The 19,729-nt window shown below is 49.4% G+C and overlaps 1 protein-coding gene across 5 annotated transcripts in view; it reads left to right on the forward strand.

Moving 5' to 3' along the window:
• Positions 1 to 19,729, forward strand: part of DNAJC13 (DnaJ heat shock protein family (Hsp40) member C13) — a 1,667,846-nt gene that overhangs the window by 786,737 nt on the left and 861,380 nt on the right. For all 5 annotated transcript variants that reach the window (XR_014970022.1, XM_085630673.1, XM_085630671.1 and 2 more), the window contains one exon: positions 1,037 to 1,238. Coding sequence is in view for 4 of the 5 variants with exons in the window: in XM_085630673.1 (XP_085486799.1) it covers positions 1,037 to 1,238 (202 nt within the window). In the remaining variant the exon portion in view is untranslated. The remainder of the gene's footprint in view (positions 1 to 1,036; positions 1,239 to 19,729) is intronic.

Consider the following 19,729-nt stretch of genomic DNA (forward strand, 5'->3'; position numbering starts at 1 on the left):
TATCTCCCTTAAAGTCATGGCATGCACCCCTACAATGTCTGCAGGCATTACAAATCCCCATTCTTTTCTTTGGCTATTTGAGATTTGGCCAAAATTGTATGGTATAGCATTTTTTCCCCATATCTCCTCCAAAGAAAAATTGATCAGAACGAATTCCCGAATAGTATTACTGCGGTGCATCATGCTACAAGCCTCTTTTTTTATTTATGTTATGGGTTATATCTCGAAAGTCGACCTTCAAGGATTACAGTCAGTCTGTAAGCATCTTAATTAACATGGAGGCCTGTAGTGAATGCTTGGATGTTGTGACCTACACCTACTCTGCAAGGTTTGTAGAAGGCCTCCAGTGGTTCTTCCAAGGTTAATATGCTGTTAGAGTCCTTCCATGCAGTTGTAAAGTAGGTCATAACATATTAAGCAACATTTTTCACCACGTGTTTGATGGCCTGCTCCTTCAACTGAAGGAGCATCTGACCAGAGAGATGGCAACTTTTGGGATTCCTGAATTGAGGTGCAAGATGATTGTTTACATGTGTTACTTGTAGGCTGGATTGTTTTTAGATGCTTTTTGCTATTTAAGACTGGCAGGAATAGTACATGAGGGTCTTTTTACTCCATTACTCATTTTGAGGTTTGTAGTGCAATGATTACATTCTTAGAGTTCTGTGACTGCAATTCAGTTTCATTTTTAATGCTAAATGTATATTGTATTGATATTTGGTTATATGATTGGAAATTTCAAATAAATGTTAAACTTTCTTTTAAAAACAAATCTGAGCTTGTGTGTAGAGCCAAATTGAAAAACCACAGAGATTTGAATGTGGAAACCAGATATCCTATTTAGTTGCCTCCTATAGTATACACTCTGGGGCAGACAAATAAAACAAGAGTATTGCCTTTTGGGTTAAAACAAATGGGAACTGTGGGCTGGTGCATTATCTTTAGGAAATTACCTTTCAATGAGCCTGTGCCAGGTGAATTTTTCCATATTGAATATACTACTTCATTGCTGAAATAATTGTTTTCTTATTTGTAGACGACTCATGATTGAGAAGATTGCAGCCCACCTTGCCGATTTCAGCCCCCGTCTTCAGAGCAATACAAGAGCACTTTATCAGTACTGCCCCATCCCTGTTATCAATTATCCACAGCTTGAGAATGAGCTGTTCTGCAACATTTATTACTTGAAGCACTTTTGTGATATAGTCCGATTTCCCAACTGGCCAATCAAAGATCCTGTAAGTCAAGAAAAAGTTAACTTTTTATATTTCAATTCTTTTTACTTCAATAAGTTAAATGTACATCATTCCAGTAGTTGACAAACCAAATATAGAGGGCAGGACAGGTATTATTGCATGGGATGATTTGCTCACTTTCATTTAGACCTGTTCCTATTAGCAGGTGGTCAATATTGTGATGGTTTAAATGTGTGGGTGTCATAATGCCTGTTCATGGGTAAGTTGGACATAAGCACAATTACACTTTGCAGATAAAATAATTCACAGATAATAAACGTAGGCTCATCCTGTAATAACATGGCTGGTCCACAGACATTTCTTTCATTGATAAAAACAAAAACCTTCCAGGGTTCCTTACAGTGCTATACTCCAACTGACTATCCAGCAATCTGCAGGGTACTCTGGCTCCCTTTTCGAGACTTCGGTAGACCCTTTTCACCATTTTGCCTCCCTCATGCTCGCACCATCTGCCCATCAGCTACTGTCTCTCATGGCCTACTCTTGTAAGTCCATTAGGCATTTGAGCTCACAGTGCTTGTTGCTGGCTTTTTTTTTTTTTTACCTCAGTAGGTTCCACTCAATTCGTGTGATTTTGAAACCATAATGGCATAAGAGGTTCTGCCCATTCATTTGACACCATGGGTCTGGTTTGGATAATCTTGAATCTTAAGAATTTACCAAATCTAGCCAGTTGGCCCTCGGGTAGCTGGTAACATAAATACTGTTGTGACCACCCCTTCCTCCAGACTCATGTATTCTAATGGCCTCATTATATGATGTTTGGTCGTAGGTCATTTTGGGAAGTAAAAGCCAGTCAATTTAATACCAAAAGGTGTGGCACCCTAGAAGTTATTTGCAGGTAGACCATTCCCAGACCACCGCCATAAGTTTGAATGTTCTTAGCCATGGAGACCGTGGGTACCATCTTCTTCCCTACCTTGAAGGAGTGTATCTTAGCAGTGAAATTCTGTAGGAAGTCCACACAGACCACATAATAGTTTTGGAAATAAAACATTTACATGGGAGGAACACCATTTTGAAGAGGTCTGTTCTGCCTATTATCCCTATAGGGAGAACCTGCCACCCATTTAGGTTATTTTATGTTCACTTACGTTATACATCCAACTTGTACCTTCATCCTTGGCTGTGAATGCACCCAAGTACTTGAAACTAGTAGGCTCCCACTTGAGATATTGTAGCTAGTCAGTCACACGCTCACCTCTTTTGGTGGGTAACCATATTGGCTTTGTCCATGTAACATGGTAACCAGACATTTCTCCAAAGATTTAAGGTATCTGGATCGTACTTGGGCCTGACCTTCTGAAGTAACTCAGATGAAAAAGTGTATGAGCTTATGAAATGCAGTCACCACACTCAGCAAACACCCAAATCACTGAACCTGGGCATGAATACAAACAAACCCAAACAGCTTGTGGCTGCATTGCTAATGTTAAAGGCAGCGGCCACCGAGGGCAGTCTTGACACGTTCCTCTTGCATAAAGAGACCGGTATGTGTAAAGAGTGTTTCTACAAGATCCACTAGGTGACCTTTAAGCCTGAGATTATTCCCCAATTGGAGCATATCTGGGTGAGTAGTAAACTCCTCGACAAAAATCTCTAGCTCTAATAAACTTATCTTGGCCTGTAGGATTGGCTGTGGCTTTAATGGGGTATGCATAAGCCAGAATAGAGAGATCTTCTATAATATGAAAATCCTCACCTCTTGCCATTTCTTGTGAGGGGTAGAACGTTGCGAAACAATCATCAAATGCCTGCCCCATTGCATTGTGTAGCTAGCATTCCATCTGAGTTTTGGAACCCTCCAGAAATCAGGCTGCCATGTCCTTCATACTCAACCAGTATAGCAGCTTTCCTGACATACTGCCACATTCATAAATGAGTCTTCGAAACACCATCCATACCTTATGTTCAGTTTAATTTAGGGACAGTCTACTGTGCTGAATCTTCAATATGTTGTTGGCTCCTGAATTAAGTCATCTATCGAGCTTAAGAGCGAGAAACTCAAAGTCCACCAACAGTTGGTCTTCTAAGTGAAATTCAGTCTATTCCCCAAAGAGCACCATAAAGCAGCCACCAGTCAGGTATCTAGTGTTAAGATACCACATTCCCTGTGATGTTATGTGTGTATGCAATGCTCAAATGGAAAGTGAGCTGAAAGTCTGTGTGCAAAAAGTATGTGTCTCATTACGCATTGGTAAATGCATTAAGCAATATTAGCGTATGGAAAAAAACGTGTGTACTGGTGTTTAAGACCTGAACCCATTATCAGTCCGATTGCAGGCACGCTAAATATTACACTGACCCAAGGACTATGCAAAGTCTGCTTTATTATGTTATTGTTCACTAGTTGTTGAGCGGTGTTTCTGCTGTGTGCATTGTTCAAAACCTCCCATTCGAGCTACAGCTAGAGTCGCTTTGGCCAGTGGAATCTAGGGCAACTATTTGCAAAGGGTATAAAGGACGCCACTTAACAAAGGAGGTAACATTTCTCTCTCTTGAGATGCCAGTCTTGCATAACTCTTTGGGTCTGTCCACTACTGCAGACTTACTTAGACAGAAGTGGAACATTGAATTTGGATAGTATATTTGTCACCACGTTCATAATTACTTGGCAACAAGGCCAAAGGCAGTGTCCGCAGTGCCTTCTGGCAGTGCCCAGCATGATGCTGGAAGACATTTGAAGCTCCACGATAAAAATATCCTCCTCTGCTGACACCTGGATATTGATTGGGTTCTTTGCCGTTGCTATAGCCTATTTGTTCCATCCTCTTAGAACATGGTGCAACTATTGTAAGTAGAGAATGACAAGTGTGATGTAATGTTTAAACCCATAGTCTTTTATCAGCTTCAGAAGACAGCTATGAATCTCCTGTGAAGTCCTTGCTACCCTCTTCACCCAGGATGTAGCTCTTTCAGAGAACTATCCTGTTGGCATACCAGTGGGATAAATCTCTTCTTACCATACCCCTTTGAGTGCCCAGTGCTCCTCTTCAGGCCTTTACTACCCGATTCATAGATCCTGCCAGTCTACCCATTCCGAATAGTACTGATGCATGCTCCACTATCAGGTTGGACTTGTGTTAACGCTTCCCCCAGGGGACATCCAGTTCAACCTAGTCCATATCTTTCTGAAGTCCAGATGGCGGCCATAGTCGAGGCCTCAGACTGTGACTCTTTTTCCGAGCCTTAGTTCCTCTATCTGTCCATCCCTTCTGTTCCAATAGTATCGTTCCTGCCTAACATGGCTACCACAGATCTGCAGCCAATGATCTTTGCTTCTCTGAAACTGCTGTAATCTCTCTGTGAGAGGCTGGCCTGGTATATGCTGTCCACTATTTAAAGTGGGCACCCTGCACCAGTCCAGACAACCCTTATGGTGATTTAAGAGGTCTCAAACAACCTTAGATACCTATCCAGGTGGTAGCTGTGGAGAGCAGCCTTCAGGCTAAGTCTTGAAGGAGTGTAAAGCAGCTTGTTTTACCAGAATGCAATCTTATAGTATAGATTAAATGAAAGAGGACCACACAAGGTATTTATAAAAATATGTATTTATTATATAATACTCTCTAGTATGTTTGAGTATCTCCTACATGGAGATAGACATAAAGCACACAATACTTCAGCAAAGAAATGACAGTAAATAGCACTAATACACAGTAGGCTCCAGGGGCGTACCAAACCATATACTAAGAAAGTGGAATAAGAATCACGACTCTAGTCAGGACGATGTTGAGAGAACGTAGAATCGCTGGGACCCCAAGGAACCACCCAAGCTACTACCCAAGGTGAGTAGATAGGCAACCCACAGATGACGGATGCAGTTTGGGAACACAACTGCGTGCTCTGTACAAATCTGTGGGAAATTCTCGGTTGGAGTTTTAGAGATTAAGGACCCTTCCAAGTGGAGTACGAAGAAACCCAGTGGAAGCCAGAAGGTTGGAGAGCTACCCTACCCTTGTATACCGAAGTACCCAAGTTACCTAACCCAGCGGAGCCGGGTGTATAGGTGTGAAGTGGCATCCTAAACCTCCATCGAACCCAATGGAGGACTTCGAAGAAGAGCCTCTGCTGGAAGGGAGGAGAATCTCCGATGGAATCCAAACGTGGTTTCTTGTCGATGAGTACCTGAAAGCAGAGGGGACAGAGTCTGGGTCACTTCAAGGTGGCCAGGAGCTTGTTAGACGAATGCCCACCGATGACGGGTGCTTCAGGATTGTTGATGGGGACCTTGGCTTTGCAGCTGCTGGGACCATGCGATGTCGAGGACGACCAGGAGCCAGATATGAGCTGTCCCATGAAAGGTGTCAAGTGCTGAGGGGTCGGTGTTCGGCGGGAGCACCAACAAGCCTTGGCAACTGCAACCCACGCAGAAGGTCAAGGGAGTCAACTGTTGGGAGCAGCAATGTCCAGGAGACTCACCACACATAGGGGAGTCAGGGCAAGCCTGGAACAACCAGGGGAGCCCAAGAAAAGCAAAGTTGACCCTCAAATAGACCCACAGGAGTCGCGAGAGGACCTTGAGCAGCTTCACAAAACAGCAGGCCACAGAGCACATGGTGCAAGGTGGTTGAAGATCTTTGTAGGAAGTGGTGCCAGAGGTTGGGGCTACTCGGAGCCCAATGCATTTGTTAAAGAATTCCCAACAAGCGCATGCACTTGCAAAAGTACGCGGTGCACAGGGGTTCAGGTATTGCAGCCCACACGATGAATTCTGACCTCAAACTTGGTGAGAAGGCAGCTCAGACCTCGAGGGACGTAGAAACTCACCTCCTGTGTTTCTGAGCCTTTCGGAGTCTGTAGGAGCTCAGAATCAGCAAACTGGTCGGCAGTGTTGCGGTGCCTGCGACTGCAAGGGAGTGACTCCATCACTCCAGGGGAAATTATCTTCAGTTGTCTTTGATGCTCCACAGGTCCTGCACGGATCCTGTATGGTGCACAGGCACAGACTGTGAGAAGTTGGCCTGATATATGATGTCACTAGTTCTAGTGTACACCTTGTATCAGTCCAAACAACCCTTATGGTGATTGGTTGTTAAGTCAACCTTATAGACCAGCTATCCTAGTGGTAGCATGGACAAGAGAAGTCTTAGGCTAAACTCTGTATGGCATGTGAAGCCAGCTGTTATACCATTTGCAACCCCTTGAATACCAAATGAAAGGACACCACAACAGATATATTATAAAAATAGAATGTATTTATTCTAGTCAAAATACCCTCAGCACTCTTTATGAGATTCGAGGTAAGTACAACACAGTCTTATTTAAGCATACATAAGTCACACAGGTAAGTAATACAGTTAGGCCCTAGGGGCCACGCAAACCATATACTAAGTAAGTGGTATAAGAACCACTGTCACGAACACAGGTTAGGCCTAGGCCTAGGGATTCGCTGGGGCTACACTATCCTATCAGTTGCTAGGCAGTGGGAGGCCCACGGGATTCAGGTGCAGAGTGGAAACACTCACGCGTAATGCGTTAAAGTTGATAGAAATAGTAGTATTTAGAAATTAAGAGTTTTAGGACACTTCGGAAGGAACTAGGAGTTAGAGACTTGGAAACTAGACACTAGGATAGTCAATACCATTGTGAGCACCGGGCTGCGGGTGCATAGGTGTGAACTTGCGTCTGGTTTCGTCGTCGACTCCTATGGATGCCTGAAGAAAAGATGCTGACAGGCAGTCAGTGAAGAGTGTCCGGTGGATTCCAAGGATGGAATCAAGAAGGAGGATACCTGCAAGCAGAGGGGACAGAGTCTAGGTCACCAGCCAGGAGCCGGGAAGGAACCAGGCAATGTCGTGAAGATGCAGGCGAAGAGGTGAAGCTTGTCGCAGCAGCCACGGGTACTAGGAGACGTCGAGGACGACCAGAACCAGGAGTCGAGCTGTCCCACGAGGGCTCTTGCTGTTGGCGGCGTCGATGTCGAGTTGGGACACAACAAGCCTTGGCAAGCGCAACCCACGCAGAATGAAGGATTCGTTTCTGGTGCAGACCAGGGAGGCCTGAGGTGCTTCTCTTTCACAGGGAAGCAAGGGCCAGTCTGGAGGAGCCAAACCAGCGGTGGAAGTCAAGGGTTCGTCGTCACAGAGGTTACTAGCCAACGGGCAAGCAACCGGACAGACGCGTCGAGCAGGAAAATGCAGAAGGGCCCCACGCAGAACTCGTGGAGTGTGGAGGGCTGATCTTCGGTGCAGATGGTGCTCGGGGTTGGGGCTTCTCAATCCCCAGAGCACAACTTCGAGGATGCCTCAAAAGCTGCGCTGGAAGCAAGTAGCCAATTTTCCCAGGTAGCCGGTCCCACGTCTCTCGTCGCCTCCACGGATCTCAGCTTTGCTGTGGATGTGGATCAGGGTCGGAGAAGTCTGGAAGTCAAGGCGCTGGTCGGGCTCTGCAGTTGGTTCCTCGTAGAACTTTAGGCAAAGCAAACGGCAGGTCGCTTGATGGTGCCTGTTTGCACAGGGTGGCCACTCCTTGGCCACAAGGGAGATTCTTCAGTCTTCTTCCGTAGTCGAATGTCGAAGGTCCAGAGTTTCTGTTCAAGTTTCAGTTATCAGGATAATCCAAAGTCCTAGGGACTCAGCTCCCACTCTTATACTAATCTGGGGGGCTGGGTTACCTGCTAGGTCCCTCCTATGGGTGGGACCAGGGAGGGGGGTGGTTACACCCCCTTCCCTTTGTCCAGTTTCGCGCCAGGACTGGGGCTGGAGAGCCCCAGCACCGGTTTGAACCGGACGATGCATGGGACACCTTGTGTGCCACAGCCAGTGTCTCGTTTCATTCATCCCTCCCTGCCCCAATACACTAAGTCCTGTCTAGGGTGGTGCTAGCACCTCCCAAGGCAGGAAACCTATTGTCCAAGCCTCCCTCGCTGGAAGGACTCTCAGCAGCAGGAGGTCAGACTTGTGTCTGTGGCACCAGCATCCATTTTGTGATGCTGGGGCTCTGGTTAACTTTAACCGGGTAGTAGGTCTTCAACATGTCTTCTCCCTCTAGAAGGGAGGAATACTATCTTCATCACCAGAAATGGTGTGGGGGTAGTATTCCAAAGTGTTAAGACACCTTACACAACATGTTTTGATAAAGCCAAACCATAGTTAACATAAGCGCGAGGATTATAAGGCACTTTAAGAGTATATGGTAGGCGATATCATAGAACAGCTATAAGGACATGGTTCCGAAAGCTGCAGACAGGCTCAGCTCATGCTAGAGCACCATCTCACATGTTACCAAGCACTCTGCCTTCAGGATTGTTAAGGCCTGCCATAGGAGTGACCGATAGGTTACCCATGTGTCTATATATAAGGTAGGTATAGGAATACTACACCTAAGCAAGGGGTGGGTACACGACCTTGCCCCAGCTGAGTGATCAGCCAGTTGTGTCCTAATGGAAGGCCAGCCAGGGGTGGCATAATACATGCTGCAGCCCCTGGTAGGCCTAGGGTACACCTATGCCCTGGGTACCTAAGGTACACTGTACAGGGCCCTAGAAGGTGATCCTTACCAATTGGGTTATGTACCTAAAGTACATAGCGTGACTTTAGAGAGAGAACAGCTGGGCTATGGGTCTGATTAGCAGGCCCACAGCCACATCTAAGTCGAAAACCAGTGAAGCAAAAGCAAAAAGTGGGGGTGAACATAGAAAGTAGACCCTACTCTCCTACACAGACGGTGCAGCAGACAGTGAGGGAGACGAAGACAGGCCTAAACGAAGTCCCGAGTGGCCAGATGGTCAAAGTGCAGTGGTTTCAGTTTCGAATCTTTGTCCACAATGAATCTAAGGTCCTACAGCCAGGTAATCCCTTAAGGACCCACAGGAGAGGGTTGGAAAGATTCAGGTGACCCTACTAGGGGAGGGTCTGGACAGGGGGGAGGTTACTCCCATGTCTGTTGGTCCAGCTTCGTGCCAGTGCGGGAGCCAATGGCTCCCAGGACAGGTTTGATCTGGACTACGCACAGTAACACCAAATGTGCCCCTCATGCAGACTTTCAGTCGCTAGCAAGCGCACCCACCCAGACCTAATAAATCCTTTCTTGGAAGTGGTCACACCTCCCTGTGACAGGATGCCTATTGTTCTGCCTTCCCCTGCTCGAGCTTGGCTCAGCAGCAGCAGGGCAGAAATGTGTATCTGAAAGAAACACGTTAGTTATAGATTCCTTACCTTAGAATTACACCCAGGCGTGAGACTGGATCCGGAATTTTTTTTTCGTCAGCAGTACCTCTGCGCGTCGGAAGGTGGCGTTGGTCGGCTCCGCGTCCGTCGTCATGGTCGCGGGAATGATTTCACAGCAGCTACTTAGATGCCGCCCTCGCGCGCTGTCATTTCTTTCTTTTTCCGCACCAGCCAGTAGAGATCCGGGAAGAGCGGTACCTCAGTCATTTTTTGACTAACTGTTTCTCGACTTTTCTCGACGTCTTTTCTCGAGTCTTCAACTCCGTAAGGTGCACGAGAGATGCTCGGTTTCAAGGCCTGCTCTTCCTGCCATCGCATGATGTCACTGACGGATCCGCACCGCGTGTGTTTTGTTGCCTGAAGCGCGACCACGACCCCAAATCGTGCTCCGACTGCCAGTTGTTAACGCCGAAGGCTTTGCGGCTCCGAAACCTGCTTGAACACTGGCAGTCGGCTCCACGGCATTCAAGGTCTCGGTCCAGAGGGAGGTCGAAGGACCGGTCGCGGAGCCATCGCCATTCCGGCTCAGTCATCGAAGTCTTCGCACTCTGGGTCGGGTAAGTTGAAGCATAAGAAAAAGTTGAAGAAGCATCGTCGCTCTTCGACTTCTCATCGGTTGGCCGATCCGACGAGGCGCGCGGGTGGTGCCACCCTTTGCGGCTCGCGCGTGGAGCCTGAAGGGTCAACTTCGAGCTTCCCTTCCCTTCCTTTCCGGGACCCGGAGTGACCCCCGCCTAGCTTCGTACGTTCTAGGAGGCGATGCACGCCATCTTTTGGCGGAACGACCCCGCCGGCGTGCCTTCGGGCCCCGCGGACTCTGTTGGGTCTTCGCTGCCGGCAGCTCCGGCCCCGGCGCCACAGGCCCCCCTTGGATCCAGGCCTGGATCTGGATTGGCTCAGGTTGACCTAATTACACCTCCACCGGTGCCGCTTTCGACTGCACCACTACTGTGCCCGAAGCCGGTCGGCCCCCTGGCCGGTGTCGACCCCAGCCTCCTTCCCGACATGAACACGGAGCCTGACCAGCGTCGCCCAACGCCGGATCCGGCGCTGGGTGGGGTTTTCATGCCCCTGTTCACTCCTGAGCCCCTTTCCAACCACAGTGGCACCCAGAGGAAGATGAGGAGGACTGGGAGGGGTCAGGTGACCCTTTAACTGACCAACTAGAGCATGAGCAGGACTGGAGAGAGGAACTGGGGGAAGCCAGTGGTTTTGTATTTTACCCGACACTGGCATGTTGCCTCCTCCTACTGTGGCTACGGAGGAGGGAGCGTCCAACGCTGTGGTGTTGCGTAGGGCAGCCGAGGCTTTCAACGTCGAGCTTCCTACGGTGGCGGTCAGGACTAACCTCCTGACTGAGGTGCTTCAACCGGCGGCGAGCTCTTCGGAGCCCCTGCTTCCGTTTAATGAGGCCCTCACTGACGTCCTTTTGGGCACCTGTTCTAGGCCCAACACGGCTCCCGTGGACAGGATGATCGCCCGACGCCACCATCCTGCTCCGGGCGACCCCACTTTCCTCTCCCCCCCCCCCCCCACCCCCCCCCCCCCCCGGAGAACTTGGTGGCCCAAGCCTCCATCTCCAAAAGCGCCTTCCCTACCGCTCCTCCGGAAAGGGAATCCAAGGAGCGGGACCATCTTGGGAAGAAAATGTTCTCTTTCGCCAGCTTAGAGCTGCGGTCCGTAAACACTGCATGTCTCTTGGGCCATATTCCCACTCCGTTTGGGATACGGTGGCGCTAGTGCTACCTCAGTGTCCCGAGGAGGCCCGGACAGTGCTCTCCCAGGCTGTCGCCGCCGGGAGAGATGCAGCCAAGTTTACGATCTGTTGTGGGCTGGACAACGCCGACTCTCTGGGCAGGACTAGTTCAACGTCGGTAGCGCTTCGCCGATATGCCTGGATGAGGTCCACTGGCTTTTCAGGGGATGTCCAGAACACTTTGATGGACATGCCCTTTGATGGCCATCGCCTTTTTGGCGACAAAGCAGACAACGCCCTAGAGCGCTTCAAGGACTTGGGGGCTACGGCAAAGTCCTTGGGCCTCTCCTGTCCGGCGCAGTCTGCTTTTCGCCCCTTTTGTGGCTACGGAAGGGGTGCCCGCTACGTCCCACCCAGGGCCACAGGCCGCTGCAAGTTACCCAACCTTCGCACAGCCGGGGATGTGGGAACCAACGTCATGGTTCCGGGTGCCAGCGGGTGGGCCAGTCCACCAACCCCACATCTTCAGCAGCCTCCAAACCCTCCTAGTCCAACCTTTCAGGCCCATCAAATACCAGTGGGTGGCAGGATTTGCCATCACCTCTCCCACTGGCGCACCATCACTTCAGAAGGTGGGTTTTGCAAATAGTCCGAAGGGGCTACTCCCTCCCCTGCGAGACTACCCCTCCAGCCATACCACCCCGATACCACTGCATGTCGGAGGATCATCTGCTCCTTCTCCAACAGAAAGTTATGGCTCTCTTGGCCAAGGGAGCCATCGAGCGCATTCCTGTCCCTGAAGTAGGACGTGGTTGCTACTCCCCCTACTTTCTGGTTCCCAAGAAGGACAACGGCCTGCATCCAATCTTGGACCTCAGGGACGTCAATCGCTTCCTCCGGAAGAAGAAGTTAAAGATGTTGACGCTTGCTCAGGTCTTGTCTGCCCTCGACCCCCAAGACTGAATGGTAGCCTTGGACTTGCAGGCCGCTTATTTTCACATCCCTGTCCTGCCGGCCCAACGGCGTTACCTGCGGTTCACGGTAGGCCATGAGCACTTTCAGTTCACTATGCTCCCCTTTGGCCTTACCAGCCCCCCTCGGGTGTTCACGAAAGTGATGGCGGTGGTCGCAGCTCATCTGCGCAGATCAGGGGTTTCAATCTTCCCCTATCTCGACGACTGGTTATTGAAGGCGGGCTCACCCAAGGCAGTCGTCTCCCACCACTAGACTACGGCCGACCTCCTGCATATGCTGGGGTTCTCCATCAATGTGCCGAAGTCGCACCTGATTCCCTCTTTGAAGCTCCTCTTCATCGGAGCGGTTCTGGACTCGACGCAGTTTCGGGTCTATCCTCCCGAACGACGAGTCCCACTATATATCATATACGGCTGATTCACTGACAACCCGAGAAAATAGACTCCGGATGCTGCAGGGGTGTCCTGCTCATGTTGTGGCACCCTCTCACTTAGAACCAAGCACCCTGCCTTCAGGATTGTAAAGGCCTGCAATAGGGGTGATTTATAGGTTCAAAGTGCAGTGACTCTTAGATATAGTAAACCTATATCTTAAGTAAGTGGTGCATAGCCTGTCATGGGTGGCATAATACATGCTTCAGCCCATCGGAGGCCTCTGGGGTAACTATGCCCTGGGTACTTGTGTACCATATACTAGGGACTGATAAGGGTACCCGAGTATCCAATCTGGAGTGTACGTAAGTACATATAACAGTTTAGGGAGAAAGCAGATAGACTGGGGTCCTGATTAGCAGTATCCCAGTCAGACTAGTCAAAAACCAGTTTAGCACCATGCAAAATGGTGGGGGTACACATGCAGAAGGATCCTACCTTCCTACACTATCATTCCATATCATCTCTGCAGGTAGGAGATATCCACACACTGACATTAAGTTTAGAATGGCCAGATGAAGGGACGATATCTAAACCAAAACTCTTCCATGACGTTTCAGATATCAAAATGCTGTCAAGAAGGCGGTCTGCCTGGTTTGTTCTTATATCTTTGACATTGTAAATAGTTAGTAGCGCCTCTTCAGCCAGATGTCCTCCAGGATATGAATGTCCTAATTCTTCACCTCTTATTAAATGGTGGATTAGCACCAAGGACAGGTTCATTCAAGAGGAAATTATATTTCTTCCCTCTGAGACCATAACTTTGTCTTTGATAGTGATTGTTAAACTAATCCTGGACTACAAACTGTTGGACCTGTCAGCCCTAGGGTGGTCTCCCCATCTATTTTTGATTGTGCCTCATTTTTCCCACCCTCATTTTTATGTTGGACTTAGGTCTCCGGGCGCCTTTTCATTGCCAATCAGTGTTAAGGTGCAGGTGCTCCCTTCTCCCAAGATGGCTGCCACAGGCCCCTGCTACTGCAGAGTGGTCTTCATTAGTAGCACCCTAGCTGCCAGGAGCTGGCTGGGACCCCACAACAATGTTGCGACACCAGCCCGCCTTTTTTGTCCCATAGGTAGAATGGGGAAGCTCCTGGAATGTGCTGGAACCTTCTAGAAGGGAGGTGTGGTTTTTACTTTTGCCGCCTTGGATAGAGGTCACCTGACCTAGGGATACTTAACAGAGGGAGGGAACTTTTTCTAGTCAGTTGGCCAGTGGGGTAGAGCAGAGCTGGAAAATCCACGCAGGAGTTTTAGGCGGTACGGCCTAGCCAGGGACTTATGCCTCTGAGATTGACAGGATTTAGGTGCTGCCTCTTAAGTGAGTGAGGGATCCTGTAAAGCCCACTGATCTTGCCCAGCAGTAGGAGGACCCAGGGACCCTCTGCCTACCTGACTAGGAAGGACCTAGTCGCCAACTCAATCCCTACCCCCCAGGAACAGAACCCCCCAAGGGCGTCTGAAATATCTGCGCCATCAGGACTTCAGGTCACCCCTGAATGCTGAAACTGAATGCTGAGACCTCGTGTCACGACTGCATGCTGAACCTGAATGCTGACACTGAATACTGAGACCTCATGTCACGACTGCATGCTGACACTGAATGCTGAGACCTCATGTCAAACCTGAACACTGAAACTTTATGCTAGAGCTGATTGCGGAACAGCTGGGGATCAACCAGGTCCCAGCGCTGAGACCCCTGCGCTCCCTGACCTGGCCTGGGATCCCCTGCATCAACCCCCGTTGAGCGCGGAGCTCTCCCGCTTAATTTGACCCCCCCCCCCCTTGGTGTGCGGGGACCAGAGCGCGCTCACCGCTGCGGCCCGGAAGCCTGAAGTGTGCATCATCACCCCAGCGTGGCCCGCGGAGAAGCCCGGGGCCCCGTCGCTGCCGTGGCAGTTGCATGCAGAGGTGTGTATGGCCGTGGCCTGCCCCGTCGCGGAAGGACCTACTGCGGAGTACGGAGCTGAGTCGGACGCCTCCAGACGTCTAGATCGAGGTAAGCCGGGAGGCTTGGGACGGACCCGGTGCGCCCTGTACAGACCGGGAGCGGCACCGCACCCTGACACCCGGATTCCCCCTCCGTGGGAGTTCCCCCCGCTCACCCAAGACTGTGACACCCCGCCGAGGGATTGCCCCTCTCCTCCGAGACTGTCGAGCAGCGTTGTGCCCCACGAACTGCACAGAAGTATTTGAAGCTTGATTAGTTCGAGTAGCGCTATGTTCGCAGGCTCCGCTCTGAAGGGCTCAATGCTTAAGTATTACGAGTAACGCTGTGTTGGTAGGCTTTGCGCTGAAGTGTTCAATGCTCAATTATTACGAGTAACGCTATGTTCGCAGGCTTTGCTCTGAAGTGTTCAATGCTCCATTATTACGAGTAACGCTGTGTTGGTAGGCTTTGCTCTGAAGTGTTCAATGCTCATTTATTACGAGTAACGCTACGTTCGCAGGCTTTGCTCTGAAGTGTTCAATGCTCAATTATTACGAGTAACGCTGTGTTGGTAGGCTTTGCTCTGAAGTGTTCAATGCCCAGTTATTACGAGTAACTCTGTGTTGGCAGGCTTTGCTCTGAAGTGTTCGATGCTCAATTATTACGAGTAACGCTATGTTCGCAGGCTCTGCTCACAAGGAATCAAGGTGCAATTATTGCGAGTAGCGCGGGAACCGCCCACTGAGGCGCTAAGGGTACCAGAGGGGCGGGAAGTCCGCAAAGTCGGCCCTGAGCCTCCACTAGACCCCAGGGGTGGCGCTACATACGAGTGTGGCCTAGGGCCCCAGAGAGTATTGCTGGTGAATATAGCCCTAAGTTCACCAGGTACTGCCTACAGCACCGTTATGTATGATTGGTGCAATAGATGCTAACCTATGTAGTGAACTGCATTTACATCTATTGAACTGCATTTACATCTATTGAACTGCATTTACATCTATTGAACTGCATTTACATCTATTGAACTGCATTTACATCTATTGAACTGCATTTACATCTAATGAACTGCATTTACATCTAATGAACTGCGTTTACATCTAATGAATTGCATTTACATATAATGAACTGTATTTACATATAACTGCGTAGATAAACTTGAGTTGTTTACATAAACCCTACAGTGTGGCGTCCCTTATTGTGTGCGTTCCCTGCTTCAGAGGGGGTGTGTGTTGTATGGTCGCTTTACACAAAAGCCTTTGGGTGCCCAGCCGCTCGAGTCACGTTACCCACTTAGGGCTTGGTGACCCCAGGTCTTACACAAACCTTGTGTCCTCTGCCACTCTGTGTCTGGACTTTGGGATGACAGGTTTATTGACACTATTAGCAAAAGACCATACAGAATGTCTTGACATCTGCTAGGCTAATGCAGATGCTATCTAAGTTTATTACAGCAGCAAACTGGAATTGCCTGTCTGCCGCTGAACTTTGGCTTGAGCCATGTGAGTGTAGTGCTAAGGGGCATGCTTTGAGAAGTTGGTGTAAGCAGGCAGTCTTTAAAACCTTTGCCATATGATTTTAAGACTCGTTTATTGACACGAATTGAGGAGCGATATGATAAATGTACATCTGGGCAATAACTGCTAAATTTCTGGCAGCTTTCTTCACTATGGATCTGCTCATTCTAATTTGAAGGCCTAGGATAGGTCTGTGCAGGTGCTATCTGGATTTACTAACAACTAGAACTGTTCAGGAAGATAAGTGGCCAGAAGAGTATACTGCTGAAAGTATCCTAGAATGTATTCTCATCTGGCCTTTCCTGGCGCAAAGGAAACAGTACCTATTCCTTGCTCTTTTATCTTCATTTTTTTTTTATTTGTTTTTTATAGTTTTATAGAACTCTGAAAAACAAAACAATTAAGAATAGCCCGTATACATATCATATATCATCCGATGCAAGTGCACATTACAGTTTACAGCACGGCTGTGGATAATTTACAGTTGTATGCTGAATAAAAGGTTGCAACTCCACCATAGGTTAAGGTGATGTACTGTCCAAAATATGTAAAAAGAAAATGTGAGAATAAATGGAGGGGGAGGAAGGACAAAAGGATAAAATAGGTAGAGAATCTCAACCAGTGATTACATATGCAATTATGCTGGATAGTAATATACTCCATTTATCTGAATTACACGAGTTAAAAAGTATAGATCCAATTTATCAAAGCACTGCTAGGCTAGTGGCAGATGTTAGAGCAGATATAAACACTTCTGTCTGCGTAGCTGTTGAGTAAGGTTAAATGTCAGGGATTATCAGTAGCCATGTGTGTTGGACTTGTGTACTAATGGGTCTGGGTGGGCACTATTTGTGGTGTGGTGTGTTCATCAACATGTACTGCTGTATCGGGTGTTATGACCTGATCTTGTTCCGCTGTGCGAAAGTCCAACAATATTGCATCCCATGTTGGTGCCAGTGGTTGCATACGTAGCCCAATCGCATCTTTGCGGCGGAGTGCAACACTCTCCGCCTGTGCCCAACACAAGAGGGAGCGATACCAGGCCTTGGCCACTGTGGGTTGTTCTTTTATCTTCATTGTTAACTTTGCTCCCACCTTGATGCAAACGTTGTGTGTTCAAGCTTCATCCTTCCTCTTCAAGAAAGCATTGCTCCCATTTAGTCTCAAGAGCTTCAGGTGAAAGTGTAGTAATTGTGGACTTGGTGGGGCTGGATCCGGATCCTCCTGAGGAGCTTAACTTGTGGCTTAATTCCATATTCTTTCTGGCAAATGTGAGAAATGAAAGCTTTTGTACCATCTAGGACCTCCTACTCCTCCTTCACAATGAGCCCTTGAAGCTGGTGGGTCAAGGGCGCATTTTGTTAACAGTACAGGTGAGGGACTAGCTATCCTTCATAGACCTGAAAGGTGCATGTTTCCACCTCTTGGCGTGGCCTGCTACAGAAATCTACTGCTATTATTTGATGGATGGATGGATGGATGAGTGATAGAGAAGGTTCTGTTATTAATACAGAATGTTCCTATTTGGGTTATGTATAGAATTATTGTATTCACTAGTGAGATTGTGGCCTTTCCTAGTCAGTCACCTCCCTATCCTAGTGAATTACCACTATTGGCTCAAGAGGCATCTGGCTTACCTTCACATCACATTGGAGTCTGGAATCTAATTAACCTTGGAAAATGAGAATTTCTCTGTTGTACTTAAATAACCTGTTTTGGTGGTCCCATGGGGTACAACCTGGTGTTGGAATCTACTTGGAGGTACAGTTTGGAGTTACCTAAAATTTGTGAGAAGTCTGTGGCAGTGGTCTTGAACAGTTGAGCTTCTGAGGCAGGCAGTTGCCGAATCAGAATTCTATAACTGTAGAAAGTGTTTTCGGCCACTGGATCTTTTCTGTGGTCCTGCTGTGGAAAGAGAATTATTATGCTCATGTTAGAACGTTTTAAAACTCATGTACGACATATTGGTCATGTTCTACATAATCTGAAAGAGACAATTAGTTATAGATTCCTTACCTTAGGATTACCCCCAGGCGTTGGACTGGATCCGGAGGATTTTTCGTCAGCAGTACCCCTGCACGTCGAAAGGTGGCGTCAAACGGCTCCGCGTTCATCGTTGGCATCGTGGTCTCCAGGATGATGTCTCAGTAAGTACTAAGATGCCGCCCTCGCACGTTAACGTCGGTTCTTGCTTTGTCCGTGCCAGCCACCGCAGATCTGGAGAGTGCGGTACCTCTAGTCACTGTTTGACTGACGTTTTGCCAACTTCTATCGATGTCGTTTTTGAGCCTTCGAATCCTGGTGCACCTCAGGGATGCCCGGTTTCAAGGCTTGCGGTTCATGCCGACGGTTGATGTCGGTGACGGATCCGCACAGCGTGTGCCTGTTCTGTCTTGCACCTGACCACGACAAAAAGTCCTCTTCTGACTGCCAGACTGTGAATCCGAAGCCTTTGCGGAAGTGGTCTCGAAATCTTCTCGAGGCCCGGCAGTCTGCTCCGCACCGCTCGAGGTCCCAGTCGCGTGGGAGGTTGAGGGATCGGTCACGGAGCCACCACCACCAGTCCTCTTCCAAGTCTTCGCACTCCTCAGGTAAGTCGAAGAAGCATTGTCGCTCTTCGACTTCTCCCCGTCCGTCGTCCAACGCGACGAGGGATGCGGGTGTTGTCCCTTCCGTGGCTCCGCGTGCGGAGCACGCTGGGTCGTCTCCAAGCTTCCCTCCCTTCCCGGGACCTGGTGCGACTCCTGTCCAGCTTCGGAGGTTCTACGAGGTGATGCATGCCATCTTTGGGCAGCCCGACTCTGCCGGCTTGTGCCCAGGCACTGCAGGGTCCCTTTGGATCCAGGCCTGGATCTGGATTGGCGCTGGTCGACCTGACCACACCTCCCGCAGCACCAATTCCACCTGCACCATGTCCGCAGCCGACGCCGGTTGTGTCCCCAGCCGGCGGCCACCCCGGCCTCCACCTTGACGTGGACACATAGCCGTACCGGCATCGACTGATGCCGGATGAGGCGCCGACGGGTACTTTTGTACCCTTGTACCACCCTGGTTCTTTTAGGCCAGATTGGCAACCAGAGGAGGGTGAGGAGGAGTGAGAGGGGTCTGGAGACCTTTTAACAGACCAGTTATTATATGATCCGGACTGGTGAGAGGAGTTGGGGATGCCAGTGGACTGGATACTTCCCCAGACCATGGCATGTTGTCTCCTCCTACTGTGGCTGCGGAGGAGGGAGCTTCTTACGCAGTGGCGTTGCGTAGGGCGGCCGAGGCGCTCAACCTCGAGCTACCTACGGTGGCAGTCAGGACTGACCTCCTGACAGAGGTGCTTCAACCGGCTGCGAGCTCTTCAGAGCCACTGCTGCCGTTCAATGAAGCCCTCACTGACATCCTTTTGGGCACCTGGTCCAGGCCCAACACAGGGGCTCCTGTGGATAGGATGATCGCCCGAAGCCACCGCCCGGCTCCGGGCCACCCCTCTTTGCTCTCCGAACACCCCTCCCCTGAGAGCTTGGTGGTCAAAGCCTCCAAGGCACATTCCCTAAAGCACCACCTGATAGGGATTCCAAAAAGCTGGACCATCTTGGGAAGAAGATGTTTTCTTCCTCCAGCTTGGGACTGTGGTCGGTAAACACCGCATGTCTGTTGGGCCGTTACACCAACTCTGTGTGAGATACGGTGGCGCAGGTGCTGCCCCAGTGACCGGAGGAGGCCCGGGCCGTACTCTCCCGTGCAGTTGCCAAAGGGAGAGATGCA

The sequence above is a fragment of the Triturus cristatus genome, chromosome 10 (assembly GCF_964204655.1).
Source record: "Triturus cristatus chromosome 10, aTriCri1.1, whole genome shotgun sequence".
Lineage (NCBI taxonomy): Eukaryota > Metazoa > Chordata > Amphibia > Caudata > Salamandridae > Triturus > Triturus cristatus.